The following is a 24,988-nucleotide window of genomic DNA, read 5'->3' as shown; positions in this document are numbered from 1 at the left end:
GTATGTCTCTCTGCTGTGTATGACCACTATTACTGTATGTCTCTCTGCTGTGTATGACCACTATTACTGTATGTCTCTCCGCTCTGTATGACCACTATTACCGTACGTCTCTCCGCTCTGTATGACCACTATTACTGTATGTCTCTCTGCTGTGTATGACTACTATTACTGTATGTCTCTCTGCTGTGTATGACCATTATTACCGTACGTCTCTTTGCTCTGTATGACCACTATTACTGTATGTCTCTTTGCTCTGTATGACCATTATTACCCTACATTTCTTCACTATGTTTGACCACTATTACCGTACGTCTCTTCGCTCTGTATGACCAGTATTACTGTACGTCTCTCCGCTCTGTATGACCACTATTACTGTATGCCTCTCCACTCTGTATGACCACTATTACTGTATGTCTCTCTGCTATGTATGACCACTATTACTGTATGTCTCTCTGCTATGTATGACCACTATTACTGTATGTCTCTCCGCTCTGTATGACCACTATTACTGTATGTCTCTCTGCTCTGTATGACCACTATTACTGTATGTCTCTCCACTCTGTATGACCACTATTACTGTATGTCTCTCCTCTCTGTATGACCACTATTACTGTATGTCATTTCGCTCTGTATGACCACTATTACTGTATGCCTCTCCGCTCTGTATGACCACTATTACTGTATGTCTCTCTGCTGTGTATGACCACTATTACTGTATGTCTCTCCGCTCTGTATGACCACTATTACCGTACGTCTCTCCGCTCTGTATGACCACTATTACTGTATGTCTCTCTGCTGTGTATGACTACTATTACTGTATGTCTCTCTGCTGTGTATGACCATTATTACCGTACGTCTCTTTGCTCTGTATGACCATTATTACAGTATGTCTCTCCGCTCTGTATGACCACTATTACTGTATGCCTCTCCACTCTGTATGACCACTATTACTGTATGTCTCTCTGCTATGTATGACCACTATTACTGTATGTCTCTCTGCTATGTATGACCACTATTACTGTATGTCTCTCCGCTCTGTATGACCACTATTACTGTATGTCTCTCTGCTCTGTATGACCACTATTACTGTATGTCTCTCCACTCTGTATGACCACTATTACTGTATGTCTCTCCTCTCTGTATGACCACTATTACTGTATGTCATTTCGCTCTGTATGACCACTATTACTGTATGTCTCTCTGCTGTGTATGACTACTATTACTGTATGTTTCTCTGCTGTGTATGACTATTATTACCGTACGTCTCTTTGCTCTGTATGACCATTATTACCCTACATTTCTTCACTATGTTTGACCACTATTACCGTACGTCTCTTCGCTCTGTATGACCATTATTACAGTATGTCTCTCCGCTCTGTATGACCACTATTACTGTATGCCTCCACTCTGTATGACCACTATTACTGTATGTCTCTCTGCTATGTATGACCACTATTACTGTATGTCTCTCTGCTATGAATGACCACTATTACTGTATGTCTCTCCGCTCTGTATGACCACTATTACTGTATGTCTCTCTGCTCTGTATGACCACTATTACTGTATGTCTCTCCACTCTGTATGACCACTATTACTGTATGTCTCTCCTCTCTGTATGACCACTATTACTGTATGTCATTTCGCTCTGTATGACCACTATTACTGTATGCCTCTCCGCTCTGTATGACCACTATTACTGTATGTCTCTCTGCTGTGTATGACCACTATTACTGTATGTCTCTCCGCTCTGTATGACCACTATTACTGTATGTCTCTCCGCTCTGTATGACCACTATTACTGTACGTCTCTCCTCTCTGTATGACCACTATTACTGTATGTCTCTCCACTCTGTATTACCACTATTACTGTATGTCTCTCTGCTCTGTATGACCACTATTACTGTATGTCTCTCCTCTCTGTATAACCACTATTACCGTACGTCTCTCCACTCTGTATGACCACTATTACTGTATGTCTCTCTGCTCTGTATGACCACTATTACTGTATGTCTCTCCGCTCTGTATGACGACTATTACCGTACGTCTCTCCACTCTGTATGACCACTATTACTGTATGTCTCTCCGCTCTGTATGACCACTATTACTGTACGTCTCTCCGCTCTGTATGACCACTATTACTGTATGTCTCTCCGCTCTGTATGACCAGTATTACTGTACGTCTCTCCGCTCTGTATGACCAGTATTACTGTACGTCTCTCTGCTGTGTATGACCACTATTACTGTATGTCTCTCCGCTCTGTATGACCAGTATTACTGTATGTCTCTCCGCTCTGTATGACCACTATTACTGTACGTCTCTCCGCTCTGTATGACCACTATTACTGTATGTCTCTCCGCTCTGTATGACCAGTATTACTGTATGTCTCTCCGCTCTGTATGACCAGTATTACTGTACGTCTCTCCGCTCTGTATGACCACTATTACATTCCTGCTGGTATAGCTCCTATATAGTAACCTAATAAATAATGATTTCAGGAAGCCGCGATAAGCTGGGCAGAGCCATAATCCAGGTGACCACGGACAGCACAGCATGGGAGGCGGCCTGGTGTTCTGTAAGAGAAGTGGCGCGGCTCTTCCTCTATCTTTTCTCAGTGGCCAGGTGGGATATGACATCTACAAATACGGGGATATATATAACATGCACTATATATACAGGGGGCACATATGCTATATATACAGGGGGCACATATACTATATATACAGGGGGCACATATAACATGCACTATATATACAGGGGGCACATATACTATATATACAGGGGGCACATATACTATATATACAGGGGACACGTATACTATATATACAGGGGGCACATATACTATATATACAGGGGGCACATGCACTATATATACAGGGGGCACATATACTATATATACAGGGGGCACATATACTATATATACAGGGGGCACATATACTATATATACAGGGGGCACATATACTATATATACAGGGGGCACATGCACTATATATACAGGGGGCACATATACTATATATACAGGGGGCACATATACTATATATACAGGGGGCACATGCACTATATATACAGGGGGCACATATACTATATATACAGGGGGCACATATAGCACATGCACTATATATACAGGGGGCACATATACTATATATACAGGGGGCACATATACTATATATACAGGGGGCACATATACTATATATACAGGGGACACATAACATGCACTATATATACAGGGGGCACATATACTATATATACAGGGGGCACATATACTATATATACAGGGGGCACATATACTATATATACAGGGGGCACATATACTATATATACAGGGGGCACATATACTATATATACAGGGGGCACATATACTATATATACAGGGGACACATAACATGCACTATATATACAGGGGGCACATATACTATATATACAGGGGGCACATATACTATATATACAGGGGGCACATATACTATATATACAGGGGGCACATATACTATATATACAGGGGGCACATATACTATATATACAGGGGGCACATGCACTATATATACAGGGGGCACATATACTATATATACAGGGGGCACATATAGCACATGCACTATATATACAGGGGGCACATATACTATATATACAGGGGGCACATATACTATATATACAGGGGGCACATGCACTATATATACAGGGGGCACATATACTATATATACAGGGGGCACATATACTATATATACAGGGGACACATAACATGCACTATATATACAGGGGACACATATACTATATATACAGGGGGCACATATACTATATATACAGGGGGCACATATAACATGCACTATATATACAGGGGGCACATATACTATATATACAGGGGGCACATATACTATATATACAGGGGGCACATATAACATGCACTATATATACAGGGGGCACATATACTATATATACAGGGGGCACATATACTATATATACAGGGGGAACATATAGCACATGCACTATATATACAGGGGGCACATATACTATATATACAGGGGGCACATATACTATATATACAGGGGGCACATATACTATATATACAGGGGGCACATATACTATATATACAGGGGGCACATATACTATATATACAGGGGACACATAACATGCACTATATATACAGGGGGCACATATACTATATATACAGGGGGCACATATACTATATATACAGGGGACACATAACATGCACTATATATACAGGGGACACATATACTATATATACAGGGGGCACATATAACGCACTATATATACAGGGGGCACATGCACTATATATACAGGGGGCACATATACTATATATACAGGGGGCACATATAACATGCACTATATATACAGAGGACACATATAGCACATGCACTATATATACAGGGGGCACATATACTATATATACAGGGGGCACATATAACATGCACTATATATACAGGGGGCACATATAGCACATGCACTATATATACAGGGGGGCACATATAGCACATGCACTATATATACAGGGGGCACATATACTATATATACAGGGGGCACATATACTATATATACAGGGGGCACATATACTATATATACAGGGGGCACATATACTATATATACAGGGGGCACATATAGCACATGCACTATATATACAGGGGGCACATATACTATATATACAGGGGGCACATATAGCACATGCACTATATATACAGGGGGCACATATACTATATATACAGGGGGCACATATAGCACATGCACTATATATACAGGGGGCACATATACTATATATACAGGGGGCACATATACTATATATACAGGGGGCACATGCACTATATATACAGGGGGCACATATACTATATATACAGGGGGCACATATACTATATATACAGGGGGCACATGCACTATATATACAGGGGGCACATAACATGCACTATATATACAGGGGGCACATATACTATATATACAGGGGGCACATATACTATATATACAGGGGACACATAACATGCACTATATATACAGGGGGCACATATACTATATATACAGGGGGCACATATACTATATATACAGGGGGCACATATACTATATATACAGGGGACACATAACATGCACTATATATACAGGGAGCACATATAGCACATGCACTATATATACAGAGGACACATATAGCACATGCACTATATATACAGGGGCACATATACTATATATACAGGGGGCACATATACTATATATACAGGGGGCACATAACATGCACTATATATACAGGGGGCACATATACTATATATACAGGGGGCACATATACTATATATACAGGGGACACATAACATGCACTATATATACAGGGGACACATATACTATATATACAGGGGGCACATATAACGCAGTATATATACAGGGGACACATAACATGCACTATATATACAGGGGGCACATATACTATATATACAGGGGGCACATATAACATGCACTATATATACAGGTAGCACATGCACTATATATACAGGGGGCACATATAGCACATGCACTATATATACAGGGGGCACATATAGCACATGTACTATATATACAGAGGACACATATAACATGCACTATATATACAGGGGACACATATAGCACATGTACTATATATACAGAGGACACATATAACACATGCACTATATATACAGGGGGCACATATAACATGCAGTATATATACAGGGGGCACATATAGCACATGCAGTATATATACAGGGGACACATATAGCACATGCACTATATATACAGGGGACATATATAACATGCACTATATATACAGGGGGCACATATAGCACATGCACTATATATACAGGGGGCACATATACTATATATACAGGGGGCACATATAGCACATGCACTATATATACAGGGAGCACATATAACACATGCACTATATATACAGGGGACACATATAGCACATGCACTATATATACAGGGAGCACATATAGCACATGCACTATATATACAGGGGGCACATATAGCACATGCACTATATATACAGGGGACATATATAACATGCACTATATATACAGGGAGCACATATAACATATACTATATATACAGAGGACACATATAACATGCACTATATATACAGGGGGCACATATACTATATATACAGGGGGCACATATAACATGCACTATATATACAGGGGGCACATATACTATATATACAGGGGGCACATATACTATATATACAGGGGGCACATATAGCACATGTACTATATATACAGGGGGCACATATACTATATATACAGAGGACACATATAACATGCACTATATATACAGGGGGCACATATACTATATATACAGGGGGCACATATAACATGCACTATATATACAGGGGGCACATATACTATATATACAGGGGGCACATATACTATATATACAGGGGGCACATATAACATGCACTATATATACAGGGGGCACATATAACATGCACTATATATACAGGGGGCACATATACTATATATACATTGGGCACATATAACATGCACTATATATACAGGGGGCACATATAACATGCACTATATATACAGGTAGAACATGCACTATATATACAGGGGGCACATATAGCACATGCACTATATATACAGGGGATACATATAACATGCACTATATATACAGGGGGCACATATAGCACATGCACTATATATACAGGGGGCACATATACTATATATACAGGGGGCACATATACTATATATACAGGGGGCACATATACTATATATACAGGGGGCACATATACTATATATACAGGGGGCACACATAGCACATGCACTATATATACAGGGGGCACATATACTATATATACAGGGGGCACATATACTATATATACAGGGGGCACATATAACATGCACTATATATACAGGTAGAACATGCACTATATATACAGAGGACACATATAGCACATGCACTATATATACAGGGGGCACATATACTATATATACAGGGGGCACATATACTATATATACAGGGGGCACATATAACATGCACTATATATACAGGTAGAACATGCACTATATATACAGAGGACACATATAGCACATGCACTATATATATACAGGGGGCACATATACTATATATACAGGGGGCACATATACTATATATACAGGGGGCACATATAGCACATGCACTATATATACAGGGGGCACATATAGCACATGCACTATATATACAGGGGGCACATATACTATATATACAGGGGGCACATATACTATATATACAGGGGGCACATATAGCACATGCACTATATATACAGGGGGCACATATAGCACATGCACTATATATACAGGGGGCACATATACTATATATACAGGGGCACATATACTATATATACAGGGGGCACATATACTATATATACAGGGGGCACATATAGCACATGCACTATATATACAGGGGGCACATATAGCTCATGCACTATATATACAGGGGGCACATATACTATATATACAGGGAACATATATAACATGCACTATATATACAGGTAGAACATGCACTATATATACAGAGGACACATATAGCACATGCACTATATATACAGGGGCACATATACTATATATACAGGGGGCACATATACTATATATACAGGGGGTACATATAGCACATGCACTATATATACAGGTAGCACATGCACTATATATACAGGGGGCACATATAACATGCACTATATATACAGGGGGCACATATAGCACATGCACTATATATACAGGGGGCACATATAGCACATGTACTATATATACAGGGGGCACATATACTATATATACAGGGAGCACATATAGCACATGCACTATATATACAGGGGGCACATATACTATATATACAGGGAGCACATATAGCACATGCACTATATATACAGGGGGCACATATAGCACATGCACTATATATACAGGGGGCACATATAGCACATGCACTATATATACAGGGGGCACATATAGCACATGCACTATATATACAGGGGACACATATAGCACATGCACTATATATACAGGGGACACATATAGCACATGCACTATATATACAGGGGACACATATAGCACATGCACTATATATACAGGGGACACATATAGCACATGCACTATATATACAGGGGACACATATAGCACATGCACTATATATACAGGGGGCACATATAGCACATGCACTATATATACAGGTAGCACATGCACTATATATACAGGGAGCACATATAGCACATGCACTATATATACAGGGGGCACATATACTATATATACAGGGAGCACATATAGCACATGCACTATATATACAGGGGGCACATATAGCACATGCACTATATATACAGGGGGCACATATAGCACATGCACTATATATACAGGGGGCACATATAGCACATGCACTATATATACAGGGGGCACATATAGCACATGCACTATATATACAGGGGGCACATATAGCACATGCACTATATATACAGGGGGCACATATAACACATGCACTATATATACAGGGGACACATATAACACATGCACTATATATACAGGGGACATATATAACATGCACTATATATACAGGGGGCACATATAGCACATGCACTATATATACAGGGGACACATATAGCACATGCACTATATATACAGGGGACACATATAGCACATGCACTATATATACAGGGGACACATATAGCACATGCACTATATATACAGGGGACACATATAGCACATGCACTATATATACAGGGGACACATATAGCACATGTACTATATATACAGAGGACACATATAACACATGCACTATATATACAGGGGGCACATATAACATGCAGTATATATACAGGGGGCACATATAGCACATGCACTATATATACAGGGGACACATATAACATGCACTATATATACAGGGGACACATATAGCACATGCACTATATATACAGGGGGCACATATAGCACATTTACTATATATACAGGGGGCACATATACTATATATACAGGGAGCACATATACTATATATACAGGGGGCACATATACTATATATACAGGGGGCACATGCACTATATATACAGGGGGCACATATAACATGCACTATATATACAGGGGACACATATAGCACATGCACTATATATACAGGGGGCACATATAGCACACACTAGATTCATGCACCATTCACACTGTATACACCCCCATTTGCACCACTATACATAATGATACAATATTATATGGAATTGTTCTTCTTACAGAAAGGATATAAGGGACCTGGGACTGATGATATTAGTGGACGCCAGAAAGCACCCCCCATCCCCCTGTCTGCAGGCAGCGCTACAGTGTGCCCAGGTGAGTGTATGGCATGTACAGGAGATCCTGAGGGCCCTACATATCAGTACTATATGGTGTGTACAGTATGATTCATCCATATGTGCTATAGATACAGTACATCCATATGTCTTATATATATATATACACATCCATATGTGCTTTATATACATCCAAATGTGCTATATATACATCCATATGTGCTATATATACATCCATATGTGCTATATATACATCCATGTGTGCTATATATACATCCATGTGTGCTATATATACATTCATATGTGCTATATATACATTCATATGTGCTATATATACATCCATGTGTGCTATATATACATCCATATGTGCTATATATACATCCAAATGTGCCATATATACATCCATATGTCTTATATATACATCCATATGTGCTATATATACATCCATGTGTGCTATATATACATCCATGTGTGATATATATACATCCATGTGTGCTATATATACATCCATGTGTGCTATATATACATCCATGTGTGCTATATATACATCCATGTGTGATATATATATACATCCATGTGTGCTATATATACATCCATGTGTGCTATATATACATCCATATGTGCTATATATACATCCATGTGTGCTATATATACATCCATGTGTGCTATATATACATCCATGTGTGCTATATATACATCCATGTGTGCTATATATACATCCATGTGTGCTATATATACATATATACTATAGGTACGTGGAGGTGCAGTGGTTTGCTATAGGTTCAGACCCCTACAGCAGCAGTTACAGGAGGTTCTCCGCATGTTTTTGTGTTTTTTTTTTAAATATTCAGATAAGATAGTTTGTCATTTTGGTTGTGATCCCTATTGGGGCCAGAGACGAAAGGAACCCCGCCTGTCTATATACTGCAAGGAACCCCGCCTGTCTATATACTGCAAGGAACCCCGCCTGTCTATATACTGCAGGATGTAGCCCGCCTGTCTATATACTGCAAGGAACCTCGCCTGTCTATATACTGCAGGATGTAGCCCGCCTGTCTATATACTGCAAGGAACCTCGCCTGCCTATATACTGCAGGATGTACCCCCGCCTGTCTATATACTGCAAGGAACCCCGCCTGTCTATATACTGCAGGATGTAGCCCGCCTGTCTATATACTGCAAGGAACCTCGCCTGCCTATATACTGCAGGATGTACCCCCGCCTGTCTATATACTGCAGAATGTACTCCGCCTGTCTATATACTGCAGGATGTACCCCCGCCTGTCTATATACTGCAGAATGTACTCCGCCTGTCTATATACTGCAGGATGTACCCCGCCTGTCTATATACTGCAAGGAACCCTGCCTGTCTATATACTGCAGGATGTACCCCCGCCTGTCTATATACTGCAGGATGTACCCCGCCTGCCTATATCCTGCAGGATGTACTCCGCCTGCCTATATACTGCAGGATGTACTCCGCCTGTCTATATACTGCAAGGAACCCAGCCTGTCTATATACTGCAGGATGTACCCCCGCCTGTCTATATACTGCAGGATGTACCCCGCCTGCCTATATACTGCAAGAAACCCCGCCTGTCTATATACTGCAGAATGTACCCCCGCCTGTCTATATACTGCAGGATGTACTCCGCCTGTCTATATACTGCAAGGAATCCCGCCTGTCTATATACTGCAGGATGTACCCCCGCCTGTCTATATACTGCAGGATGTACCCCGCCTGCCTATATACTGCAAGGAACCCCGCCTGTCTATATACTGCAGGATGTACCCGCCTGTCTATATACTGCAGGATGTACCCCGCCTGCCTATACACTGCAGGATGTACCCCGCCTGTCTATATACTGCAGGATGTACCCCGCCTGTCTATATACTGCAGGATGTACTCCGCCTGTCTATATACTGCAAGGAACCCCGCCTGTCTATATACTGCAGGATGTACCCCCGCCTGTCTATATACTGCAGGATGTACCCCGCCTGCCTATATACTGCAAGGAACCCCGCCTGTCTATATACTGCAGGATGTACCCGCCTGTCTATATACTGCAGGATGTACCCCGCCTGCCTATACACTGCAGGATGTACCCCGCCTGTCTATATACTGCAGGATGTACTCCGCCTGTCTATATACTGCAAGGAACCCCGCCTGTCTATATACTGCAGGATGTACCCCCGCCTGTCTATATACTGCAGGATGTACTCCGCCTGTCTATATACTGCAGGATGTACCCCCGCCTGTCTATATACTGCAGGATGTACCCCCGCCTGTCTATATACTGCAGGATGTACTCCGCCTGTCTATATACTGCAGGATGTACCCCCGCCTGTCTATATACTGCAGGATGTACCCCCGCCTGTCTATATACTGCAGGATGTACTCCGCCTGTCTATATACTGCAGGATGTACCCCCGCCTGTCTATATACTGCAGGATGTACCCCCGCCTGTCTATATACTGCAGGATGTACCCCCGCCTGTCTATATACTGCAGGATGTACCCCGCCTGTCTATATACTGCAGGATGTACCCGCCTGTCTATATACTGCAGGATGTACCCCCGCCTGTCTATATACTGCAGGATGTACCCCGCCTGTCTATATACTGCAGGATGTACCCGCCTGTCTATATACTGCAAGGAACCCCGCCTGTCTATATACTGCAGGATGTACCCCGCCTGTCTATATACTGCAGGATGTACCCGCCTGTCTATATACTGCAAGGAACCCCGCCTGTCTATATACTGCAGGATGTACCCCCGCCTGCCTATATACTGCAGGATGTACCCCCGCCTGTCTATATACTGCAGGATGTACCCCGCCTGTCTATATACTGCAGGATGTACTCCGCCTGTCTATATACTGCAGGATGTACCCCGCCTGTCTATATACTGCAGGATGTACCCCTCCTGTCTATATACTGCAGGATGTACCCGCCTGTCTATATACTGCAGGATGTACCCCGCCTGTCTATATACTGCAGGATGTACTCCGCCTGCCTATATACTGCAGGATGTACCCCGCCTGCCTATATACTGCAGGATGTACCCCTCCTGTCTATATACTGCAAGGAACCCCGCCTGCCTATATACTGCAGGATGTACCCCGCCTGTCTATATACTGCAGGATGTACCCCGCCTGTCTATATACTGCAGGATGTACCCCGCCTGTCTATATACTGCAGGATGTACTCCGCCTGTCTATATACTGCAAGGAACCCCGCCTGCCTATATACTGCAGGATGTACCCGCCTGTCTATATACTGCAGGATGTACCCGCCTGTCTATATACTGCAAGGAACCCCGCCTGCCTATATACTGCAGGATGTACCCCGCCTGTCTATATACTGCAGGATGTACCCCGCCTGTCTATATACTGCAGGATGTACCCCGCCTGTCTATATACTGCAGGATGTACCCCCACCTGTCTATATACTGCAGGATGTACCCCGCCTGCCTATATACTGCAGGATGTACCCCCGCCTGTCTATACACTGCAGGATGTACCCCGCCTGCCTATATACTGCAGGATGTACTCCGCCTGTCTATATACTGCAAGGAACCCCGCCTGCCTATATACTGCAGGATGTACCCGCCTGTCTATATACTGCAGGATGTACCCCGCCTGTCTATATACTGCAAGGAACCCCGCCTGTCTATATACTGCAAGGAACCCCGCCTGCCTATATACTGCAGGATGTACCCCGCCTGTCTATATACTGCAGGATGTACCCCGCCTGTCTATATACTGCAAGGAACCCCACCTGTCTATATACTGCAGGATGTACTCCGCCTGCCTATATACTGCAGGATGTACCCCGCCTGCCTATATACTGCAGGATGTACTCCACCTGCCTATATACTGCAGGATGTACCCCGCCTGTCTATATACTGCAGGATGTACCCCGCCTGTCTATATACTGCAGGATGTACCCCGCCTGTCTATATACTGCAGGATGTACCCCGCCTGCCTATATACTGCAGGATGTACTCCACCTGCCTATATACTGCAGGATGTACCCCGCCTGTCTATATACTGCAGGATGTACCCCGCCTGTCTATATACTGCAAGGAACCCCACCTGTCTATATACTGCAGGATGTACTCCGCCTGCCTATATACTGCAGGATGTACCCCGCCTGCCTATATACTGCAGGATGTACTCCACCTGCCTATATACTGCAGGATGTACCCCCGCCTGCCTCTAATACTGCAGGATGTACCCCCAGCCTGTCCTATATACTGCAGGATGTACTCCCTGCCTGTCTATATAATGCAGATGATACCCCCGCCTGCCTATCTAACTGCAGTGATGTACTCCACCTGCCTATATACTGCAGGATGTACCCCGCCTGTCTATATACTGCAGGATGTACCCCGCCTGTCTATATACTGCAGGATGTACCCCGCCTGTCTATATACTGCAGGATGTACCCCGCCTGTCTATATACTGCAGGATGTACCCCCACCTGTCTATATACTGCAGGACTGTACCCCCTACCTGTCTATATACTGCACGGATGTACCCCAGCCTGTCTATATACCTGCAGGTAGTACCCCGCCTGTCTATATACTGCAGGAGTACCCCGCCTGTCTATATACTGCAAGGAACCCCGCCTGTCTATATACTGCAGGATGTACTCCCGCCTGTCTATATACTCTGGAAGGACCCCCGCCTGTCTATATACTGCAGGATGTACCCCCGCCTGTCTATATACTGCAAGGAACCTCGCCTGTCTATATACTGCAGAATGTACCCCGCCTGTCTATATACTGCAGGATGTACTCCGCCTGTCTATATACTGCAAGGAACCCAGCCTGTCTATAAACTGCAGGATGTACCCCCGCCTGTCTATATACTGCAGGATGTACTCCGCCTGCCTATATACTGCAGGATGTACCCCGCCTGTCTATATACTGCAGGATGTACCCCGCCTGTCTATATACTGCAGGATGTACCCCGCCTGTCTATATACTGCAGGATGTACCCCGCCTGCCTATATACTGCAGGATGTACTCCGCCTGCCTATATACTGCAAGGAACCCCGCCTGCCTATATACTGCAGGATGTACCCCGCCTGTCTATATACTGCAGGATGTACTCCGCCTGTCTATATACTGCAGAATGTACTCCGCCTGCCTATATACTGCAAGGAGCCGGGAACCCCCCCTGTCTATATACTGCAGGATGTACCCCGCCTGTCTATACTGCAGGATGTACCCCGCCTGTCCTATACTGCAGGATGTACTCCGCCTGTCTACTATACTGCAGGATGTACTCCGCCTGTCTATATACTGCAGGATGTACTCCGCCTGTCTATATACTGCAGGATGTACCCTGCCTGCCTATATACTGCAGGATGTACTCCGCCTGCCTATATACTGCAGGATGTACCCCCGCCTGTCTATATACTGCAGGATGTACCCCCGCCTGTCTATATACTGCAGGATGTACTCCGCCTGTCTATATACTGCAGGATGTACCCCGCCTGCCTATATACTGCAGGATGTACCCCCGCCTGTCTATATACTGCAGGATGTACTCCACCTGCCTATATACTGCAGGATGTACCCGCCTGTCGATATACGCAGGATGTACCCGCCTGTCTATATACTGCAGGATGTACCCCGCCTGTCTATATACTGCAGTGATGTACTCCGCCTGTCTATATACTGCAGGATGTACCCTCGCCTATCTATATACTGCAGGATGTACTCCGCCTGTCTATATACTGCAGGATGTACCCCGCCTGTCTATATACTGCAGGATGTACTCCGCCTGTCTATATACTGCAGGATGTACCCTCGCCTGTCTATATACTGCAGGATGTACTCCGCCTGCCTATATACTGCAGGATGTACCCCCGCCTGTCTATATACTGCAGGATGTACCCCGCCTGTCTATATACTGCAGAATGTACTCCCGCCTGTCTATATACTGCAGGATGTACCCCCGCCTGCCTATATACTGCAGGATGTACCCCCGCCTGTCTATATACTGCAGGATGTACCCCGCCTGCCTATATACTGCAGGATGTACCCCGCCTGCCTATATACTGCAGGATGTACCCCGCCTGCCTATATACTGCAGGATGTACTCCGCCTGCCTATATAGTGCAGGATGTACCCCCGCCTGTCTATATACTGCAGAATGTACCCCGCCTGTCTATATACTGCAAGGAACCCCGCCTGTCTATATACTGCAGAATGTACCCCCGCCTGTCTATATACTGCAGGATGTACCCCGCCTGTCTATATACTGCAGGATGTACTCCGCCTGCCTATATATTGCAAGGAGCCGGGAACCCCCCCTGTCTATATACTGCAGAATGTACCCCGCCTGTCTATATACTGCAAGGAGCCCCGCCTGTCTATATACTGCAGAATGTACTCCGCCTGTCTATATACTGCAGGATGTACTCCGCCTGCCTATATACTGCAAGGAACCCCGCCTGTCTATATACTGCAGGATGTACCCCCACCTGCCTATACACTGCAGGATGTACCCCGCCTGTCTATATACTGCAGAATGTACTCCGCCTGTCTATATACTGCAGGATGTACCCCGCCTGTCTATATACTGCAAGGAACCCCGCCTGTCTATATACTGCAGGATGTACCCGCCTGTCTATATACTGCAGGATGTACCCCGCCTGTCTATATACTGCAGGATGTACTCCGCCTGTCTATATACTGCAAGGAACCCCGCCTGTCTATATACTGCAGGATGTACTCCGCCTGTCTATATACTGCAGGATGTACCCCGCCTGTCTATACTGCAAGGAACCCCACCTGTCTATATACTGCAGGATGTACTCCGCCTGTCTATATACTGCAAGGAACCCCGCCTGTCTATATACTGCAGGATGTACTCCGCCTGCCTATATACTGCAGGATGTACTCCGCCTGCCTATATACTGCAGGATGTACTCCGCCTGTCTATATACTGCAGGATGTACCCCGCCTGTCTATATACTGCAGGATGTACCCCGCCTGTCTATATACTGCAGGATGTACCCCGCCTGTCTATATACTGCAGGATGTACCCTGCCTGCCTATATACTGCAAGGAACCCCGCCTGTCTATATACTGCAGGATGTACCCCCGCCTGTCTATATACTGCAGGATGTACCCCCGCCTGTCTATATACTGCAGGATGTACCCCCGCCTGTCTATATACTGCAGGATGTACCCCGCCTGTCTATATACTGCAGGATGTACTCCGCCTGCCTATTTACTGCAAGGAACCCCGCCTGTCTATATACTGCAGGATGTACTCCGCCTGTCTATATACTGCAGGATGTACTCCGCCTGTCTATATACTGCAGGATGTACTCCGCCTGCCTATTTACTGCAGGATGTACCCCGCCTGTCTATATACTGCAGGATGTACCCCGCCTGTCTATATACTGCAGGATGTACTCCGCCTGCCTATTTACTGCAGGATGTACCCCGCCTGTCTATATACTGCAGGATGTACCCCGCCTGCCTATATACTGCAGGATGTACCCCCGTCCTGTCTATATACTGCAGGATGTACCCGCCTGTCTATATACTGCAGGATGTACCCCGCCTGTCTATATACTGCAGGATGTACCCCGCCTGTCTATATACTGCAGGATGTACCCCGCCTGTCTATATACTGCAGGATGTACTCCGCCTGCCTATATCCTGCAGGATGTACCCCGCCTGTCTATATACTGCAGGATGTACTCCGCCTGTCTATATACTGCAGGATGTACTCCGCCTGTCTATATACTGCAGGATGTACTCCGCCTGCCTATATACTGCAGGATGTACTCCGCCTGCCTATATACTGCAGGATGTACCCCCCCTGTCTATATACTGCAGGATGTACTCCGCCTGTCTATATACTGCAAGGAACCCCGCCTGTCTATATACTGCAGGATGTACTCCGCCTGTCTATATACTGCAGGATGTACTCCGCCTGTCTATATACTGCAAGGAACCCCGCCTGTCTATATACTGCAGGATGTACCCCCGCCTGTCTATATACTGCAGGATGTACCCCCGCCTGCCTATATACTGCAGGATGTACTCCGCCTGTCTATATACTGCAGGATGTACCCGCCTGTCTATATACTGCAGGATGTACCCCGCCTGTCTATATACTGCAGGATGTACCCCCGCCTGTCTATATACTGCAGGATGTACCCCCGCCTGCCTATATACTGCAGGATGTACCCCGCCTGTTTATATACTGCAAGGAACCCCGCCTGTCTATATACTGCAGGATGTACCCCGCCTGTCTATATACTGCAGGATGTACTCCGCCTGTCTATATACTGCAGGATGTACCCGCCTGTCTATATACTGCAGGATGTACCCCCGCCTGTCTATATACTGCAGGATGTACCCCCGCCTGTCTATATACTGCAGGATGTACCCCGCCTGTCTATATACTGCAGGATGTACCCCCGCCTGCCTATATACTGCAGGATGTACCCCCGCCTGTCTATATACTGCAGGATGTACCCCGCCTGTCTATATGCTGCAGGATGTACCCCCGCCTGTCTATATGCTGCAGGATGTACCCCGCCTGTCTATATACTGCAGGATGTACTCCGCCTGCCTATATACTGCAGGATGTACTCCGCCTGTCTATATACTGCAGGATGTACCCCCACCTGTCTATATACTGCAGGATGTACCCCCGCCTGTCTATATACTGCAGGATGTACCCCGCCTGTCTATATACTGCAGGATGTACCCGCCTGTCTATATACTGCAAGGAACCCCGCCTGTCTATATACTGCAGGATGTACCCCCGCCTGTCTATATACTGCAGGATGTACCCCCGCCTGTCTATATACTGCAGGATGTACCCTCGCCTGTCTATATACTGCAGGATGTACCCCCGCCTGTCTATGTACTGCAGGATGTACTCCGCCTGCCTATATACTGCAAGGAACCCCGCCTGTCTATATACTGCAGGATGTACCCCCGCCTGTCTATATACTGCAGGATGTACCCTAGCCTGTGGCCCTTCAGCTGTGGCGTGCCTGGCATGCTGGGAGTTGTAGTTTTGCCTCCACGTTGGGGATCCCGACACTCGAGCAGTTAATGCGGAGCGCCCTGCCCAGATCTGACGTTCCTGGATTATTTCTCCCATTAGGCAGGAGGGTCCCATAATGTTTATTAGGTGGTAATAACCGAGACTGCCGGCTACAGCGAGAGCGTGCGCTCTAATGAGGGTAGACTGCTTCTCCAATGATGCAGCGCTGTAAATATAGGAGGTGGGAAGAGCCGAGCGGCAGCCAGGAATACATGGGGGTCATACTATACACTCATATATATATATATATATATATATATATATATATATATATATATATATATATACCATACACTCATATATATTATATATATATATATATATATATATATATATATATATATATATAAAATACATATTTTATACACTCATATATAGCACACAGCAGTGTGCCATATGTAGGAGACTATAAGAAGCCTGTGGGGGGGTATGTAAGAAGCCTGTGGGGGGGGGATATATAAGAAGCCTGTGGGGGGGGGGGGGGTATGTAAGAAGCCTGTGGGGGGGGGATATATAAGAAGCCTGTGGGGGGGGGGGGGTATGTAAGAAGCCTGTGGGGGGGGATATATAAGCAGCCTGTGGGGGGGGTATATAAGCAGCCTGTGGGGGGGGATATATAAGCAGCCTGTGGGGGGGGATATATAAGCAGCCTGTGGGGGGGGTATATAAGCAGCCTGTGGGGGGGGATATATAAGCAGCCTGTGGGGGGGGGATATATAAGCAGCCTGTGGGGGGGGGGGGTATGTAAGAAGCCTGTGGGGGGGGGGATATATAAGAAGCCTGTGGGGGGGGGGGGGGTATGTAAGAAGCCTGTGGGGGGGGATATATAAGCAGCCTGTGGGGGGGTATATAAGCAGCCTGTGGGGGGGATATATAAGCAGCCTGTGGGGGGGGATATATAAGCAGCCTGTGGGGGGGGTATATAAGCAGCCTGTGGGGGGGATATATAAGCAGCCTGTGGGGGGGATATATAAGCAGCCTGTGGGGGGGGGGATATATAAGCAGCCTGTGGGGGGGATATATAAGCAGCCTGTGGGGGGGATATATAAGCAGCCTGTGGGGGGGGGGATATATAAGCAGCCTGTACATTGCACCCCATATGGATGGCTTGTCTGTCTCTGACCCTCCTGCTTCCTTCTTCAGGCCTCTGCTCCCGGTTCCATCCAGATCACGGTCATCCTGGTAGAGAAGGAAACGGCTCCGCAGCTGGAGCGGATACCAGGACTGCAGGTACGGCTGTTACATCCCCACCTCATAGACCGTTATATATATATATAGTATAACGTGCCTTATGTCGGGTAATCAGGGCGCAGCTGCAATACCAGGCACAGCCTTTAGACATAAGAGGCGATGTTTTTTGAACAATACGGCCTTTTTTTTTTTTAAATCTCATCCCTCCCCATCTAAGCCGCCGGTCTGTTGTGTGCTTGTAGTGAATCCACTATGTGTGTGTGTGTGTATATGTATATATATATATATATATATGTATAATATATATACAGTATGTAGACGTTATTGTTGGTGTGTGCTCATGGCTCTATGATAGATAGATAGATAGATAGATAGATAGATAGATAGATAGATAGATAGATATCATAAAATTGAAAGTCTGTCTGTCCTTCTGTCTGTCTGTCTGTCTGTCTGTCTGTCCTTCTGTCTGTCTGTCTGTCTGTCTGTCCTTCTGTCTGTCTGTCTGTCTGTCTGTCCTTCTGTCTGTCTGTCTGTCTGTCTGTCCTTCTGTCTGTCTGTCTGTCTGTCCTCTATAGACTTCCAAACGCCTGAACCATTTGACACCAAATTTGGCACACAGACACATTGGGTGCCCGGGAAGGTTAGAGGGAAGCTCCCGTCCCCGCCAGATGTACAGGAGGGGAGGGTAAGGGGGAAAAGCGGGTCCCCATAGAGATGAATGGGAAAATCTCCACACTGCAAACACAGGTGATATAATTAGCTGAAACTGCCCAGCAGTAATGGCAGTTGGAGCCTTAGCAACTAATAGGATTACTACTTTCATTTTCACAGGGAGCTGTGGTTACTAGGGAAGCTGCCTCACAACATCCACAGAAATAACTGGTAGACCCCCTATTCCATCTATACAGTACAGGTATACAGGACCCCCTACTCCATCTATACAGGACCCCCTACTCCATCTATACAGTACATGTATACAGGACCCCCTACTCCATCCATACAGTACATGTATACAGGACCCCCTACTCCATGTATACAGGACCCCCTACTCCATCTATACAGTACATGTATACAGGACCCCCTACTCCATCTATACAGTACATGTATATACAGGGCCCCCTACTCCATCTATACAGAACATGTATACAGGACCCCCTACTCCATCTATACATTACATGTATATACAGGACCTCCTACTCCATCTATACAGTACATGTATACAGGACCCCCTACTCCATCTATACAGTACATGTATTACCAGCTGCTGCTGCCCTAAGCACTAAACCTGAGGACGCCCCATCCTCACTCACTAATTAGCATCAGGATAGATTGGTAGGTAATAGCTCCAGAGGTCACATTTACCACCACCATATCAGACCTGACCAATACCGCCATACCAGACCTGACCAATACCGCCATACTGTGACTGGATAACACCACCATACCAGACCTGACCAATACCGACATACTGGGACTGGATAACACCGCCATACAAGACCTGACCAATACCGCCATACTGTGACTGGATAACACCACCATACCAGACCTGACCAATACCGCCATACTGTGACTGGATAACACCTTCATACCAGACCTGACCAATACCGACATACTGTGACTGGATAACACTGCCACACCAGACCTGACCAATACCACCATACTGTGACTGAATAACACCGCCACATCAGACCTGACCAATACCGACATACTGTGACTGGATAACACTGCCACACCAGACCTGACCAATACCACCACACTGTGACTGGATAACACTGCCATACCAGACCTGACCAATACCGCCACACTGTGACTGGATAACACTGCCATACCAGACCTGACCAATACCGCCACACTGTGACTGGATAACACCGCCATACCAGACCTGACCAATATTGCCACACTGTGACTGGATAACACCGCCATACCAGACCTGACCAATACTACCATACTGTGACTGGATAACACCGCTATACCAGACCTGGACAATACTACCATACCCCCCTTCGAAAAGACACTAGATTTTCTGGCAAGTCTGAACAGGAGGTGGAAGACTAGAAAAGTAAAAAAAATTTTTAAAGTTGTTTCCTTCCCCCTGCTCCCTGGTGCTGCCCCCATGCAAGGTGCTGCCCTAGGAAGACCACGAGTCCCTAATGGTAAATACGACCCTGCAGGTATACAGGACACTACAGGTATAAAGGACCCCAAAAATATACACTACAGGTGCACGGGACCTCCACCAACTATATATGACAGGTATATAGGACCCCAAACTATACACTACAGGTATACAGGACCTCCACCAACTCTATACTACAGGGATACAGGAACTCCACCAACTATATACTACAGGTATACAGGACCCCAAAACTATACACTACAGGTATACAGGACCTCCACCAACTATACACTACAGGTATACAGGACCTCCACCAACTCTATAATACAGGTATACAGCACCTCCACCTACTCTATACTTCAGGTATACAGGACCCTCAAACTATACAGTACAGGTATACAGGTCCCCAAAACTATACACTACAGGTATTCAGGACCCCAAAACTATACACTACAGGTATACAGGACCTCCACCAACTATATACTACAGGTATACAGGACCCCAAACTCTACACTATAGGTATACAGGACCCCAAAACTATACACTATAGGTATACAGGACCTCCACCAACTATACACTACAGGTATACAGGACCCCAAAACTATACAGGTATACAGGACCTCCATCAACTATATACTACAGGTATACAGCACCCCCACCAACTCTATACTACAGGTTTAAAGGATCCCAAACTTTACACTACAGGTATACAGGACCTCCACCAACTATATACTACAGGTATACAGTACCTCTACCAACTTTATACTACAGGTATGCAGGACCCCCAAACTTTACACTACAAGTATACAAGACCTCTATCAACCATAAACTACAGGTACACAGGACCCCCAAACTATACACTACAGTTATACAGGACCCTCAAACTATAAACTACAGGTATAGAAGACCTCCACTAACTATACATTACAGGTATACAGCACCTTCACCAACTATATATTACAGGTATACAGGAACCCCAACTATACAGTACAGGTATGCAGGACCTCTGCCAGCTATACACTGCAGGTATACAGTACTTCCCACACTATACACTACAGGTATACAGCCCCCTCCCCCCAAATTATACACTACTGGTATACAGGACCTCCCTCAACTATAGACTACAGGTAAACTGCCCCCCCCAACTACACACTACAGGTATACAGGACCCCCTCAACTATACACTACAGATATACAGCCCCCCCCACCCTCCAACTATACACTACAGGTATACAGGATGGATGTTTGAAGTTTTTAGTTTATTTCTAATGTGCATAAGCTACAATTTACATAAACAGTGCAGAACTGTCGTGTATATAGGGGTATATAGGGCTACTGGCGATTTCCCCTTAAACAAAAAAAAACAAGGGCACAGATTGGCCTCCTGGGCGACCTTAGAATAAATCTAATTAACACACTGACACTTTATACCCGGGCAGCGTCGGCTACATTTTCTAGTGTGTGTGTGTGTGTGTGTGTGTATATATATGTATATATGTATATTTATATATATATATATTTATATATACATACAGTATATAGACATTCTTGTTGGTGTGTGCTCATGGCTCTATGGTGTGTGTGTGTGTGTGTGTGTGTGTATATATATATATATAATATATATAGTATATAGACGTTCTTGTTGGAATCTTTGCTCCTATAGGTGGAGGTGGTGACGTCGCTGAAGTCTGTGGGCAGATACGTGGACATTGGTCAGCTGACCTGGGACCTGGGAGGCACCTACCCCTACTGCCACAGCGAGTGGGTCCAATTCTATCAGGTGCCCCTGCATGCTGACACTAAGTCACTGGCGGCCGCTCCGCCTCCCGGGTGTCGGGGCCCTAATCAGGGAGACACTTGTTACTCCGCATGCGCTCAACCCTCAGCCGCCTTATAGAGGAGGAGGAGGAAGAAGAGGAGGGGGAGGGGAAGAGGGGAAGGCAGGAAGAATGAGGAGGAAGGGGAGGAAGAATGAGGAGGAAGGGGGGAGGAGGAGGGAGGAAGGGGAGAAGGAAGTGGGAGGAGGATGGGGGTAACCGCTATAGGTGTGCTGGGGGAATAATGGAAACAGATTATATACAGTATATAAAAACCTAGAAGATTATAAACAGAAAGAGACCACCGGCTCCATCTACTCTCCCTGATAGTATTTCCTTCTTATAGATAGATATCAGGCAGATAGATAGGAGATAGATAGATAGGAGATAGATAGATAGGAGATAGATAGATAGGAGATAGATAGATAGATAGATAGATAGGAGATAGATAGGAGATAGATAGATAGATAGGAGATAGATAGATAGATAGATAGATAGGAGATAGATAGATAGGAGATAGATAGATAGGAGATAGATAGATAGGAGATAGATAGATAGGAGATAGATAGATAGATAGATAGGAGATAGATAGATAGATAGATAGATAGATAGATAGATAGGAGATAGGAGATAGATAGGAGATAGATAGATAGGAGATAGGAGATAGATAGATAGGAGATAGATAGGAGATAGGAGATAGATAGATAGATAGATAGATAGATAGATAGATAGATAGATAGATAGATAGATAGATAGATAGATAGATAGATAGATAGGAGATAGATAGGAGATAGATAGGAGATAGATAGATAGATAGGAGATAGATAGATAGATAGATAGATAGATAGGAGATAGATAGGAGATAGATAGGAGATAGATAGGAGATAGATAGATAGATAGATAGATAGATAGATAGATAGATAGATAGATAGGAGATAGATAGATAGATGGGAGATAGATAGGAGATAGATAGATAGGAGATAGATAGATAGGAGATAGATAGATAGATAGATAGATAGGAGATAGATAGATAGATAGATAGATAGGAGATAGATAGATAGATAATAGATAGATAGGAGATAGATAGATAGATAGATAGGAGATAGGAGATAGATAGATAGATAGATAGATAGATAGATAGATAGATAGATAGATAGATAGATAGATGGGAGATAGATAGGAGATAGATAGGAGATAAATAGGAGATAGATAGATAGATAGATAGATAGATAGATAGATAGATAGATAGATAGATAGGAGATAGATAGATAGATAGATAGATAGATAGGAGATAGATAGATAGGAGATAGATAGGAGATAGATAGATAGATAGGAGATAGATAGATAGGAGATAGATAGATAGGAGATAGATAGATAGATAGATAGATAGATAGATAGATAGATAGATAGATAGGAGATAGATAGATAGATAGGAGATAGATAGATAGATAGATAGATAGGAGATAGATAGGAGATAGATAGATAGATAGATAGATAGATAGATAGGAGATAGATAGATAGATAGATAGATAGATAGATAGATAGA

At 44.5% G+C, this 24,988-nt stretch overlaps 1 protein-coding gene across 4 annotated transcripts in view; it reads left to right on the top strand.

Annotated features, from left to right (window-relative positions):
* KIAA1755 (KIAA1755 ortholog) overlaps positions 1 to 24,988 on the top strand; it is a 166,799-nt gene that overhangs the window by 102,013 nt on the left and 39,798 nt on the right. For all 4 annotated transcript variants that reach the window (XM_069952015.1, XM_069952013.1, XM_069952016.1 and 1 more), the window contains exons 4-7: positions 2,497 to 2,620; positions 9,174 to 9,267; positions 19,462 to 19,548; positions 23,289 to 23,405. In XM_069952015.1, coding sequence (XP_069808116.1) covers positions 2,497 to 2,620; positions 9,174 to 9,267; positions 19,462 to 19,548; positions 23,289 to 23,405 — 422 coding nt within the window. The remainder of the gene's footprint in view (positions 1 to 2,496; positions 2,621 to 9,173; positions 9,268 to 19,461; positions 19,549 to 23,288; positions 23,406 to 24,988) is intronic.

Source organism: Dendropsophus ebraccatus, chromosome 14 (genome assembly GCF_027789765.1).
Source record: "Dendropsophus ebraccatus isolate aDenEbr1 chromosome 14, aDenEbr1.pat, whole genome shotgun sequence".
Lineage (NCBI taxonomy): Eukaryota > Metazoa > Chordata > Amphibia > Anura > Hylidae > Dendropsophus > Dendropsophus ebraccatus.
The sequence above is the reverse complement of the archived record's forward strand: the minus strand, read 5'-3'. Positions and strand labels throughout refer to the sequence as shown.